General features: G+C 44.5%; 1 protein-coding gene across 2 annotated transcripts in view; it reads left to right on the forward strand.

Annotated features, from left to right (window-relative positions):
- LOC106577399 (hormone-sensitive lipase) overlaps positions 1 to 13,656 on the forward strand; it is a 58,978-nt gene that overhangs the window by 20,404 nt on the left and 24,918 nt on the right. For both annotated transcript variants that reach the window (XM_014155377.2, XM_045712926.1), the window contains exons 2-7: positions 6,331 to 6,572; positions 7,255 to 7,539; positions 7,652 to 7,742; positions 8,789 to 8,934; positions 9,404 to 9,589; positions 12,295 to 12,447. In XM_014155377.2, coding sequence (XP_014010852.2) covers positions 6,331 to 6,572; positions 7,255 to 7,539; positions 7,652 to 7,742; positions 8,789 to 8,934; positions 9,404 to 9,589; positions 12,295 to 12,447 — 1,103 coding nt within the window. The remainder of the gene's footprint in view (positions 1 to 6,330; positions 6,573 to 7,254; positions 7,540 to 7,651; positions 7,743 to 8,788; positions 8,935 to 9,403; positions 9,590 to 12,294; positions 12,448 to 13,656) is intronic.

Below are 13,656 nucleotides of genomic sequence, written 5' to 3' on the forward strand. Positions count from 1 at the left end.
AGAAGGAGTTTGGTCCCAAAGGGAGTGCTGCATTCTGGGATGCTTGGTGACGAAGGAGGCTGAGAATTTGGGGAATAGGAGAGAGTGGTTGGGAATGTAGGGCAAAGCATAAGGTGGATAGGGTGTTCTTAATATAGCAGTCAATTGAAGAATAGTAGGTAATTTCACAGGATTTGCTTCATGCTTTGGAGGAGGATAATTAATTGGCAATGAATAAGCCTGATAATACATTTTTCTTCAAAACTGTGAAGTTCTGTGCCATCTCCCTCCAGCAAGTGGTAGTTTCACATGCCCAGTGTGTCATTCCATTGCTTTCTGGGGAGAGAAGCAAATGGAGAAGGATGTAGTGATGGGGAGATTCACTGGTGTGTGTGAGACAAGTTTGCTGCCTGGATGTCAGGAGGTTGAGATTCCTCACAACAAAGTGATGGCCCCTCTGACTGACTTGCACAGTACCATAAATGTCTGTAGCTGGCCCACCATTTCTCTGAGAGGCATTGTACATGTAATGCCTTCCTTATTCCTTTCCTTGTCTCTTATCTTCATATACACTCATAATTGAAGTGTTGTTGGATCTTAGAATCAGTGGCCTTGACTGTCTGAGAGAACATGAATCACCTTCCATTGCATGCTCTTTATTTCCCTTGTGTGGTCATGCTCTCACTCTGACCATCTGCGTGCTCTCTCCCTATCTCTCTCCATCTCGGTCATTCTATACAGTAAGTACCTGTGTCACCCGGGGTGCTCTTCCCTGTGCTTCTGCTGTGGAAACTGTGCTCTCAGGTGGCACACTAGAACTCAATACAGCAGGCAGCCTGGCTGGCAGGCAGGCAGAGTACAGGCTGAGTACTCCACAAGGAGTCCACCAGGGCGTGAGGTGTTTATTGCTTGGATGGCAGTTCAGTTCACTATTAATTCATGGTTACTCTGTTTGATGAACTCCTCTCAGAAATTGTTTGTCGTGTTCCTCCCTTTGGGACCACAAGAGAGGAAGGACAGAGGGGGAGAAGACAGCAACACGATGTGTTTCACCACTTGCTCTCTGCTCCAGTTACATGACTGTCTTAGAGGAATGAAGCTTTGATTTAGTTTTCCCAGCTTGCGCAACATTTCAGTCAATCAGCTTTTATACTTAAGCAATAACACTTGAGGCCATGTGTTAGGACATTTATCATGGCTGTGATATGGTCTCTTTCTGACTGCCATGTAAAGCACAACTACCCAAAAATGGTTGCTATGGAGGCTCTTCCCCCTTGCTAGCTAGCTAGGATCACCACTTTATTTTAAGAATGTGAAATGTCAGAATAATAGTAGAGAATTATTTATTTCATCACATTCCCAGTGGGTCAGAAGTTTACATACACTCTTAGTATTTGGTAGCATTGCCTTTAAATTGTTTAACTTGGGTCAAACGTTTCAGGTAGCCTTGCACAAGCTTCACACAATAAGTTGGGTGAATTTTGGTCTATTCCTCCTGACAGAGCTGGTGTAACTGATTCAGGTTTGTAGGCCTCCTTGCTCGCACACGCTTTTTCAGTTCTGCCCACAAATTTTCTATAGGATTGAGGTCAGGGCTTTGTGATGGCCACTCCAATACCTTGACTTTGTTGTCCTTAAGCCATTTTTCCACAACTTTGTAAGTATGCTTGGGGTCATTGTCCATTTGGAAGACCCAACAGGGTGGCAGGTTGCCTAGTGGTTAGAGCATTGGACTTGTAACCGAAAGGTTGTAAGACCGAATCCCCGAGCTGACAAGGTAAAAATCTGCCATTCTGCCCCTGAACAAGGCAGTTAACCTACTGTTCCTAGGCCGTCATTGAAAATAAGAATTTATTCTTAACTGACTTGCCTAGTTAAATAAAGGTTAAAAAAAATTAATAAACTGCGACCAAGCTTTAACTTCCTGACTGATGTTTTGAGATGTTGCTTCAATATATCCACATCGTTTCCTTCCTCATGATGCCATCTATTTTCCTCCTGCAGCAAAGCACCCCCACGACATGAGGCTGCCACCCCCATGCTTCACGGTTGGGATGGTGTTCTTCAGCTTGCAAGCCTCCCCCCTTTTCCTCTAAACATAACGATGGTCATTATGGCCAAACAGTTTCGTCAGACCAGAGAACATTTCTCCAAAAAATACGATCTTTGTCCCCATGTCCAGTTGCAATCCGTAGTCTGGCTTTTTTATGGCGGTTTTGGAGCAGTGATTTCTTCCTTGCTGAGCGGCCTTTCAGGTTATGTCGATATAGGACTCGTTTTACTGTAAATATAGATACTTTTGTGCCTGTTTCCTCCAGCATCTTCACAAGGTCCTTTGCTGTTGTTCTGGGATTGATTTGCACTTTTCGCACCAAAGTACGTTCATCTCTAGGAGACAGAACGCGTCTCCTTCCTGAGCGGTATGACGGCTGTGTGGTCCCATGGTGTTTATACTTGCGTACTATTGTTTGTACAGAACGTGGTACCTTCAGGCGTTTTGAAAATTGCTCCCAAGGATGAACCAGACTTGTGGAGGTCTACAATTTTCTTTCTGAGGTCTTGATTGATTTCTTTTGATTTTCTCATGATGTCAAGCAAAGAGGCACTGAGTTTGAAGGTAGGCTTTGAAATACATCCACAGGTACACCTCCAATTGACACATTGTCAATTAGCCTATCAGAAGCTTCTAAAGCCATGACATCATTTTCTGTAAATTTCCAAGCTGTTTAAAGGCACAGTCAACTTAGTGTATGTTAACTTCTGACCCATTGGAATTGTGATACAGTGAATTATAAGTGAAATATTTGTTTGTGCATGACACGTAATTTTTCAAAGTAGATGTCCTAACCGACTTGCCAAAACTAGAGTTTGTTAACAAGACATTTGTGGAGTGGTTGAAAAACGAGTTTTAATGACTCCAACCTAAGTGTATGTAAACTTCCGACTTCAACTGTATATCCAGAAAAATTATGCTGATTCATAATTTAAACTGGCAGAGAAGCTTTTGTCTCGTCCCGATTCCCGACACGTTCGTTATTACAGTACCCAGTGGAGATCGAATTTCAAAATTGCAACAATGTTGCAAATGTCAAAGTGTCTCTATGCTTTTTACAGTGGATCTGTTACAGCTAGGGTTGCAAAGGGTCATACTTTCCAGTAAATGTCCAGACATTTTCCATGGGAAGTTAAGCCTGGGAATTTGGGGAATTTTGCTTAAATTCATCAAGAAAGTTAGCTTATAACATCCTGTATTGGCAGGATAGAATAGCATCTGGTAAGACAAGGGGCGGCGGGCTATGTATTTTTGTAAATAAGCTTCATCAACAAGTGCATAGATGACGTCGTCCTCACGGTGACCGTACGTACATACCAGAAGCCATGGATTACAGGCAATATTCACACTGAGTTAAAGGCTAGAACTGCCGCTTTCAAAGAGCGGGACTCTAACCTGGAAGTGTAAGAAATTCCAATATGCCCTCCGACGAACCGTCAATACAGGACTAAGATCGAATCATACTACATCGGATGTGGCAGGGCTTTCAAACCATTACCGACTACAAAGGGAAGCACAGCCGAGAGCTGCCCAGTGACACAAGCCTACCAGACGAGCTAAACTATGTCTATGCTCACTTCGAGGCAAATGGCAATAAAAAAATGCATGAGGGCACCAGTTGTTCCGGAAGACTGTGTGATCACACTCTCGGCAACCTATGTGAGTAAGACCTTTTAAACAGGTCAAGATTCACAAGGCCGCAGGGCCAGATGGATTTCCAGGACGTGTACTGCGAGCATGCGCTGACCAACTGGCAAGTGTCTTCACTGACATTTTCAACGTCTCCCTGTCTGAGTCTGTAATACCACAATGTTTTAAGCAGACCACCATAGTGCCTGTGCCCAAGAACACTAAGGCTAGTCTTTACAGGTAAATGATGTGTGGAGACATTTCACTGCAGCTAATGTAGAAGGAAAAGCTGTGTACATTTGCAAATACTGTGCCAAGTCATATGTGATAAATGCAACAGATGCAGAATCATCTGGCCAAGTGCAAAAATTGCCCGAAGCGCTCACAAGCTACCTCTGACAAAATTCCCTCTAATTCTTTTTAAGATGAAAATGATGAATCAGACACCTTATCGATAGCAACAGCTCATGGTCCTCCTGGAATCAGAAGTTTTGTTTTTGACTCAATGGAGAAACGTAGTCCGAGCAATGCTGATGAATGTCTTGCTCAAGATGTGTATGCAACTGGTTTACCTCTGATGCTCACAGGCAATGTGTATTGGAAGAGATTTATGTATGTTCTCCGCCCAGCATACACCCCTCCAACCAGACATGCTTTATCTACTCACTTGCTGGATGCAGAGTTCAAGTGAAGGTCAAGCAAATCACAGAGAAAGCAGACTGCATTGCAATCTCTGATGGGTGGTCGAATGTTCGTGGGCAAGGAATAATTAACTACATCTCCACCCCTCAACCAGTATTCTAAAAGAGCACAGATACAAGGGACAACAGACACACCGGTCTCTACATTGCAGATGAGCTGAAGGCAGTCATCAAGGACCTTGGACCACAGAAAGTATTTGCACTGGTGACAGACAATGCTGCAAACATGAAGGCTGCTTGGACTAAAGTGGAGGAGTTCTACCCTCACATCACACCCATTGGCTGTGCTGCTCATGCATTGAATCTTCTCCTCAAGGACATCATCGCACTGAAAACAATGGATACACTCTACAAGAGGGACAAGGAAATGGTTAGGTATGTGAAGGTTCAAGTTATTGCATAAATCTACCTCACCAAGCAAAGTGAGAAGAATAAGAGCACCACACTGGCCAGGTCGCAGTTGCAAATGAGAACTTGTTCTCAACTAGCCTACCTGGTTAAATAAAGGTGAAAAATTGAAGCTGCCCAGGACCACCCATTGGGCTGGTGCTGTCATCATGTTTGAAAGTCTCCTGGAGGGGAGGGAGTCTCTCCAACAAATGGCCATATCAGTCTGCCGATATGGACAGCCCCATCAAGAGAATCCTCCTGGATGATGTATTTTGGGAGAAAGTGGTAAGCAGCCTGAAATAAATAGATATAGATAGATATAGATGTAGGTAGCAGTAGCACAGATTGTGGATAGCATTGTCTCCCTGTGATGTTCAGACTCTGTTTGCAGATGTAAGAGGAGAAATCCGTACTGCCCTTCCCACTTCACTGTTGCTCCATGCAGAGGAAACTGCAGTTCTGAAATGCATCAAAAAAGCATGAAGACTTCTGCCTGAAGCCCATACACGCCGCAGCGTACTTGTTGGACCCCAAGTATGCTGGCAAGAGCATCATGTCTGGTGCAGAGATCAACAAGGCCTATGGTGTCATCACTACTGTGTCTCGCCACATTGGCCTGGATGAGGGCAAGGTTCTTGGCAGTCTGGCACAGGACACTTCTAAGCAAGGGCTTTGGGATGGAGATGCAATATGGCAGTCGTGCCAACATATCTCATCAGCCACCTGGTGGAAGGGACTGTGGATCGGAGGCACTTTCCCGTTGCCTCGATCACGCTCCAAATCCCACCAACATCAGCCGCCTCAGAGCGCAACTGGTCCTTGTTTGGGAACACACACACCAAAGCACACAACAGGCTGACCAATACAATGGTTGAAATATTTGTGGCCTTCGGAGCAAATGTGAGGCTTTTTGAGCCTGACAACGAGCCATTCTCCACAAGATTGGAAAGCGACAGTGAAGATGAGGCCTCAGTCTGATGTTCAAGAGGTGGACATTGAGGAGGTCCAGGGAGAAGATGGAAGCCTGAGTGGAAGACATCAAAGCTTTAGTTTCTAGACTATCATTTTACAGATTTTTTGGGAGATGCAATGAATCATTGGTGATCATTCAAAATTCCCTTTCTTTTGTTGTTCAGTGAAATCATCATGTGAAGAGTCAACTCATTTAATTAAAGTTCAAATCGTAACTAAATCGTTTTTTTCTTTTTTCTTGGAAGGATTTAATCATTTGTAATTATTTTTACTTATGATAAGGTAAATATATGCAAAAAAAAATCTACTTTTTAAATGGTATTAATTTGCATATATTCCTAATTTAAATCCTACGGAAAGTTTCCACCTCTGAATATTCACCAAAATGTGCCACTCTAGTAACAGCACTGTTTTTCTGAATGTGGCCATGTGTATGTTGTCTGGTATGTCATGGGATAGACTCTTACTCTAAATCACCTGTTGTATGCTGGATATAGTGGGTTAGCCATTTCAACGAAGTGACTATTAAGTATGGCCATAGAGATCATTTTTGGGGAATTAGACATGATCAGTCTTTGTTGCATGCTTCCCTCTCTTCCCCCCCAGTGATGGACACCAAGGCGGTGTTTACTGCCCTGTACAGTGTGTGTGAGGAGAATGCTACGTTCTTCTCTGAGGGTGCTCAGGGGGTCCAGGGTGGCGCGGCACAGCGGCTGGTGGACACCATGACCCTGATCCAGGAGCACGCTCGCAGCCTGGAACCTGTCATCTCCGGCTTCGCAGCCATCTACCACCACTTTGACTTTGACCCACACATACCAGCCAATGGATACCGCTCTCTAGTCAAGGTAGGATGGCAGGGTTTGTGTGTCTGTATGTGTGACAACTCCCTAGTTTTTTTTTGTTTTACCTTTATTTTACTAGGCAAGTCAGTTAAGAACAAATTGTTATTTTCATTGACGGCCGAGGAACAGTGGGTTAACTGCCTTTTTCAGGGGCAGAGCGACAGATTTTTACCTTGTCAGCTCGGGGATTCGATCTTGCAACCTTCCGGCTACTAGTCCAACGCTCTAACCCCTAGGCTACCTGCCACCCCAAGAGGGAGTGTGTGAGCGTTAAGAGGGAGTGTGTATGTGAGCGTCCTTAGTGCATATGTGTGTGCCTGACGGTCTCTCAACATTGGGAAAAATTCAGCACCAATATTGTATGCCTCAAGTTTATTTTGTATTCTGTTAGTTTTTTTTGCTACCAATTGATTGAGTGTCATAATATAACCTCTTCAGGCTCCCTCTTGTATTGATGAGAAATCATGACCTTCTCTCTGCCAGCTGCTTACCTCTATTAAATGTCTCTGAATTTCTGTCTCCACTTTTTTAATGGTCTGTCTCTCACACTCCTTTTCTGTACCTGTCGTTATTTTCTCTCACACATTCTCTTTTTTGAATGTTATTTCTATCACTCACACACAGCACTTTTCTTCCTCCCCCTATTTCTCACTCCCTTCTCCTTTTCCTCCCACCCCTCTCTTAGGTGGTGCGCTGCTGCATTCTCCACATCATCCACAAGGGGCGCTACATCTCCACCAACCGACGCAGCATCTTCTTTCGGACGGCCCACAACGCAGGGGAGATGGAGGCCTACTGCTCGGCCCTATGTCAGCTGAGAGCCCTGCTCTACCTGGCCCAGCGACTGCTGCACGACAACAGCCACGGGAACCTCTTCTTCCACGAGGAGAGCGGCCTCAGCCAGAGCTTCATCCGGGAGTACTCCTCCATGCACAAGGGCTGCTTCTATGGACGCTGCCTTGGATTCCAGGTGGGGGGATTGGGAGGGAGGAATACTTTTGGGATGACCTTGAGGCCCTTTTTGTTAGCCTCAGGGAAAAGTATTTTGTAGTGATTTGTGTTTCATGTCTCTCCTCTTCCAGTTCACTCCAGCCATCCGTCCCTGTCTGCAGACCATAGCCATCGGCCTGGTGGCCTTCGGAGAGAACTACAGGCGCCACCAGTCAGGCATTGGTCAGTGGCTCCAGCAAACCTCCCTATTGATGGAAACAAAAGCCACTCAATCATTAAGTCATTCTCATTTACATCCTAAACCATTCTACTGACATGGCAACTCAGTCGACGTGAAGGGATTGTGAGGGTGAATATCAATGCTAGAGACAATGCATCATTAAAGGATCATTTAAAGGGAGACTTTCATTAACTCACACACACATTTGAAATACTTTATTTTAATCGCCAAATCACATTACAGTCAAGGATTCCAACCTTTCATAGGTCATTGATATATGGACACTTGTGAGTACAGAAAGCACCTTCTCCGTACAGCACACATACACAAGTAAGCATTTCACTGTCAGTCTACACCTGTTGTTTACGAAGGATGTGATGGCACATGATCTAACAGTCTTTTGCTCTATGCTGCTTCCCAGTGGAGGAAGGAGGTATTGCACCGTATGGTGAGTGTCTGTCCCCCTGACCACTGCCATAGTCTTAGTCTGGGACATAAAGCCAGGCTTTGACATGGTTAATAGGTGACCACAGGCATAGCATGACCAAGTCTTAGTGTTTAATTAGATTAGTGGAATCATCTGTTTTAGTGCCATACAAATAGCCATACAATTCAGCTCTCCTGGACAACAGGTGACCACTGCTCCGTCTCATCCAGTCACTCCTGTAGCTACAGGTATTGAAATAGTTCTGTTTAACAGTAGCATCTTCTGCCTCCACTCATGGCCATCGCTCTCTCTGCCTCCCCATCCCTGTGTTTCTGTCTCAGTGAGTTGATTTACATTTACATTTAAGTCATTTAGCAGACGCTCTTATCCAGAGCGACTTACGATTTGATGTGTTAGCATCCACTCACTCCCTCTCCTCCTCCACTCTCCCTTTTTTCCCTGTCCCTTTTCTGTCATTCATCTTTATCCATACCTATAAATGTTTCCCTCTGCCACTTCCACTACCTTGTCCCCCGCTCTTTTTACCTGCAACTGTCTTTATCACCCTCTCCTTCTTGCCTGCCTCCACTATCTTCTCTCCCCCCTTCCCTCTGTCTCCAGGTGTAGCCGCCAGCTCCTTCTTTACCTCAGGGAAGTACGCCATCGACCCAGAGTTAAGGGGGGCGGAGTTTGAACGCATCACTCAGAACCTGGACGTCCACTTCTGGAAGGCCTTCTGGAACATCACAGAGACCGAGGTTCTATCTGTGAGTCACTGACCACTCTGGACGGACCTTGGAACGGGTCGCTGGTAGAATACTCTCCCCTTGCGCTGGGATGTAAAGCTCAGTGGTAGATTACTCTTCCCTTGTATGCGTTTCTCAGCGTTTGTCCTGTTGGCTATTTTGACTCTGTGTCTTTCATTCCTCTCAAAGTTATGTAGTTGCAGAGCATGTAATACTGTCACTGTGTTTAGATTTTACCAGATGCTTTCCTGCCATGAGGAGATGCTCTCAGCTTTGTCTTTTGTCAAGTTTATTGACCAACAAATGACCGGAAGATCAAAAGAATGAAATTATATGGTGAATTATGAATGTTTATCTGATTCGCCCTCAGCCTTCCCTCTCTTTCTTGTCCCTCCTCCTAAAGGAAAAGACTGAAACATTGCGGTGTATCTGTGACGGATGACAAAGTAATCTTCTTCCTCCCCTCCTTGCCTTCCACTCTCCCCCTCAGAGTCTAGCCAGTATGACGTCCACCCAGGTGAAGGTGAACCGTGCCCTCTCGGTGCCCCCTGTGCCCTTTGACCTCCCACTGGTGGCTGATCCCCACCTCACTGTCACCATAGAGGCCCCGTCAGCCCACACCGGCCCTGGCCCCGTACAGATGAGGCTGATCTCTTACGAGCTGAGGGAGGGACAGGTAACTAAAGCCTTGTTCATATTGGCAGTTTGAAGTGACTCGAATCCATAAAATAATTTTTTTTAAAAATCTGATTGAAATCGTACTTTTCCTGCAGTCTGAACAGCCAAAATGCACATGGGATCGGATATTTCAAGCCACATTACAATCCACCTTAATATGTGATGAAAAAGGAGGACCAAGGCAATGTTCATATAATAAATTGAAATGCCTTTATTTGTATGTTCAATGGAAACAAAGATGAAAAACTAGTAAGCAATACTATACACATTCAAAAGTGAAATACTGTAGATATGTTATCAAAATGCAAATCAAGGCTAGAAGCATAATTCAAAACGTTGTGCAATGTAAACAAGTTTGAATTGGACAAATGCAGGTAGAGTTGAAGTCGGAAGTTTACATACACTTAGGTTGGAGTCATTAAAACTCATTTTTCAACCACTCCACAAATTTCTTGTTAGCAAACTATTGTTTTGGCAAGTCGGTTAGGACATCTACTTTGTGCATGACACAAGTCATTTTTCCAACAATTGTTTACAGACAGATTATTTCACTTATAATTCAGTGGGTCAGAAGATTACATAAACTAAGTTGACTGTGCCTTTTAAACAGCTTGGAAAATTCCAGAAAAATGATGTCATGGCTTTAGAAGCTCCTGAAAGGCTAATTGACATAATTTGAGTCAATTGAAGGTGTACCTGTGGATGTATTTCAAGACCTACCTTCAAACTCAGTGCCTCTTTGCTTGACATCATGAGAAAATCAAAAGAAATCAGCCAAGACCTCAAAGAAAATTGTAGACCTCCACAAGTCTGTTTCACCCTTGGGAGCAATTTTCAAGTGCCTGAAGGTACCACGTTCATCTGTACAAACAATAGTACGCAAGTATAAACACCATGGGACCACACAGCCGTCATACCGCTCAGAAAGGAGATGCATTCTGTCTCCTAGAGATGAACGTACTTTGGTGTGAAAAGTGCAAATCAATCCCAGAACAACAGCAAAGGACCTTGTGAAGATGCTGGAGGAAACGGGTACAAAAGTATCTATATCCACAGTAAAACAAGTCCTATATCGACATAACCTGAAAGGCCGCTCAGCAAGGAAGAAGCCACTGCTCCAAAACGCCATAAAAAAGCCAGACTACGGTTTGCAACTGCACATGGGGACAAAGATTGTACTTTTTGGAGAAAAGGGGGACGCTTGCAAGCTGAAGAACACCATCCCAACCGTGAAGCACAGGGGTGGCAGCATCATGTTGTGGGGGTGCTTTGCTGCAGGAGGGACTGGTGCACTTCACAAAATAGATGGCATCATGAGGACGGTAAATGATGTGGATATATTGAAGCAACATCTCAAGGCATCAGTCAGGAAGTTAAAGCTTGGTCGCAAATGGGTCTTCCAAATGGACAATTACCCCAAGCATACTTCCAAAGTTGTGGCAAAATGGCTTAAGGACAACAAAGTCAAGGTATTGGAGTGGTCATCACAAAGCCCTGACCTCAATCCTATAGAAAATTTGTGGGCAGAGCTGAAAAGGCGTGTGCAAGCAAGGAGTCCTACAAACTAGACTCAGTTACACCAGCTCTGTCAGGAGGAATAGGCCAAAATTCACCCAACTTATTGTGGGAAGCTTGTGGAAGGCTACCCAAAATGTTTGACTCAAGTTAAACAATGTAAAGGCATTGCTACCAAATACTAATTGAGTGTATGTTAACTGCTGACCCACTGGGAATGTGATGAAAGAAATAAAAGCTGAAATAATTCTCTCTCCTATTATTCTGACATTTCACAATTTAAAAATAATGTGGTGATCCTAACTGTCCTAAGGCAGGGATTTTTTACTAGGATTAAATGTCAGGAATTATGAAAAACTCAGTTAAATGTATTTGGCTAAGGTGTATGTAAACTTCTGACTTCAACTGTAGGTCCCGCTTCGTTCTTTGGTTCCTAGTGAATACAACCCTGGTCTCATACTGGTTACATTCCAGTCTCAGCTGGTTGTAGGTCAAAGTTCACTTTTGTTAACCTTTCAAATCTGACACGCAGAACCTTTGACTGGTAGAGCAAAATGTGCTGCTGTCGCTATAAAACCTTTGACAGCAGCAGTCTGACAGTGTGTATTTCCCAAATTAATTGGCTTTAAGCTGCTGCTTTCATCAGCTGTTGAGAAGCCTCTTCCTGCGTGAAATGCTTGAACATCAAGGGATTCTGTTAATTTGCGTTTCCTTCGTTTGAGAGCAGCTGTAGTAAAAGACAGTGTCTTCTCTGCTCATCCGCAGCTCTTAATCCCTTTAAATCCACACACACATTTTATTTATTTGGGGAGGTATTGAACAGCAGAGCTGAGCATCTGTAGTCTGGCATTAAACCAGACATGATATCAGCCAACACTTTTAACTCACTCATTGATCCTGCTCAGTCAAAGAGCTGTTGTCTTATGTGGAGAACACAAGCGAAAGCCTCTCTGCTGTCCCCTGCTAATGTTAATGAATGGGAATGAGGATGGTGTGTTTGTGGTGGAGCTGGAAGGACCGTCCAGAGCAGAGAACAAACCACACGGCTAATCCTGACTGAAGGGATTGTTCAACAGAGAGCTGTAAAGCAAACGGACAAATCAACATCTGTAGCAATTGAAGTGAAAACAGAATTTTTCTAGCTTTGATTGTGATTCTCTGGCTGTCTCTGTCTCCCTCCCTCTGTAGGACAGTGAGGCGTTGCTGTCCCTGTCTCGTTCTGAGGGGGGTCCTATCTCCCTGTCTCTGGGAATGAAGACCAAGCAGAGCCCCCCTTCTCGCTGGCTCCTGGTGCACTACCACGGAGGAGGCTTTGTGGCCCAGACCTCCAAGTCTCACGAGGTAACAACACATTCTGTTCTCGTTTGTTTGTTGGGGAGGAATTGACCATCACGTTTCACCTTTAACCTCACTAGTGTCTCTATGGTGGAAACCCATGGTGTGGCCTGGTTCTCTCCACAGCCTATCATGTTCAAGACCTCAATGTCTTTTTTTTATTTATTATTATAGTTAACTGGAATCAAACCATTCTAATGAACAGTTTGAGAATTGCGTTGTTAGAGGGGTACTTGGTGGTCTTGAGGATATTTACATTTAAGTAATTTAGCAGACGCTCTTATCCAGAGCGACTTACAAATTGGTGCATTCACCTTATAATATCCAGTGGAACAACCACTTTACAATAGTGCATCTAAATCTTTTAAGGGGGGGTTGGAAGGATTACTTTATCCTATCCCAGGTATTCCTTAAAGAGGTGGGGTTTCAGGTGTCTCTGGAAGGTGGTGATTGACTCCGCTGTCCTGGCGTCGTGAGGGAGCTTGTTCCACCATCGGAATGATTGTGTTTTCACTCCATGGCTTCCCTGTAATGAGCCGTTCCTGCTAATGACTGTTTAATTCATCCAAAAGGGTTGATAGACACAACCTGACTTTATTTGTATCACTCTATATTATCCAGTGATTGGTGCAGATCAGCCCCCCTTTCCCCCTCTTCCACTCCCGTCTGTCTCTCCTCCCTCCTCATTCCATCTCCTCTCTCTCCCCCCTGTATTATATAACCAGCAGGGAACTTTAAACAACTGAGACACGTCACCATGAAACCAGAGTGGACTGGCAGTCCCTTGATCTCCAATAGCCTTGCAACCAGAGGCTATAGGAAGTGATCTGAGGAGGAACAAGCCTGTCATGTTGAATTAGCCTGGAACTCTGCATGAAGATATTATGGCTTTATATTACATAGGCCCTAATGGAAGATGTGTGTCTGTGTGTGATCTCTAGGCTCTCTCCTCTAACCCTGTCCTCTACACTTTCCTCCTTTCTGATCATTATTCCCTTTGTTCTCTACTCTCCTTTGTCCTAATGACCTCTTCTGTCATTTTTGTAATCCACCCCTGCTCTTTGCCTTCCTTTCTCTCTCCTCTCTTTTTCACTGTACCCACTCTGTTCTTCCTTCTTCCTCATGGCCAGTGAGGAGATGGATAGAGTCTGTGAGGGCAGTCATCTCTCTCTATGGGGGCCGCTGGCAAGCCTTGTGATTGGCAGACCTGGCCAG

Source organism: Salmo salar, chromosome ssa02, assembly GCF_905237065.1.
Source record: "Salmo salar chromosome ssa02, Ssal_v3.1, whole genome shotgun sequence".
NCBI lineage: Eukaryota > Metazoa > Chordata > Actinopteri > Salmoniformes > Salmonidae > Salmo > Salmo salar.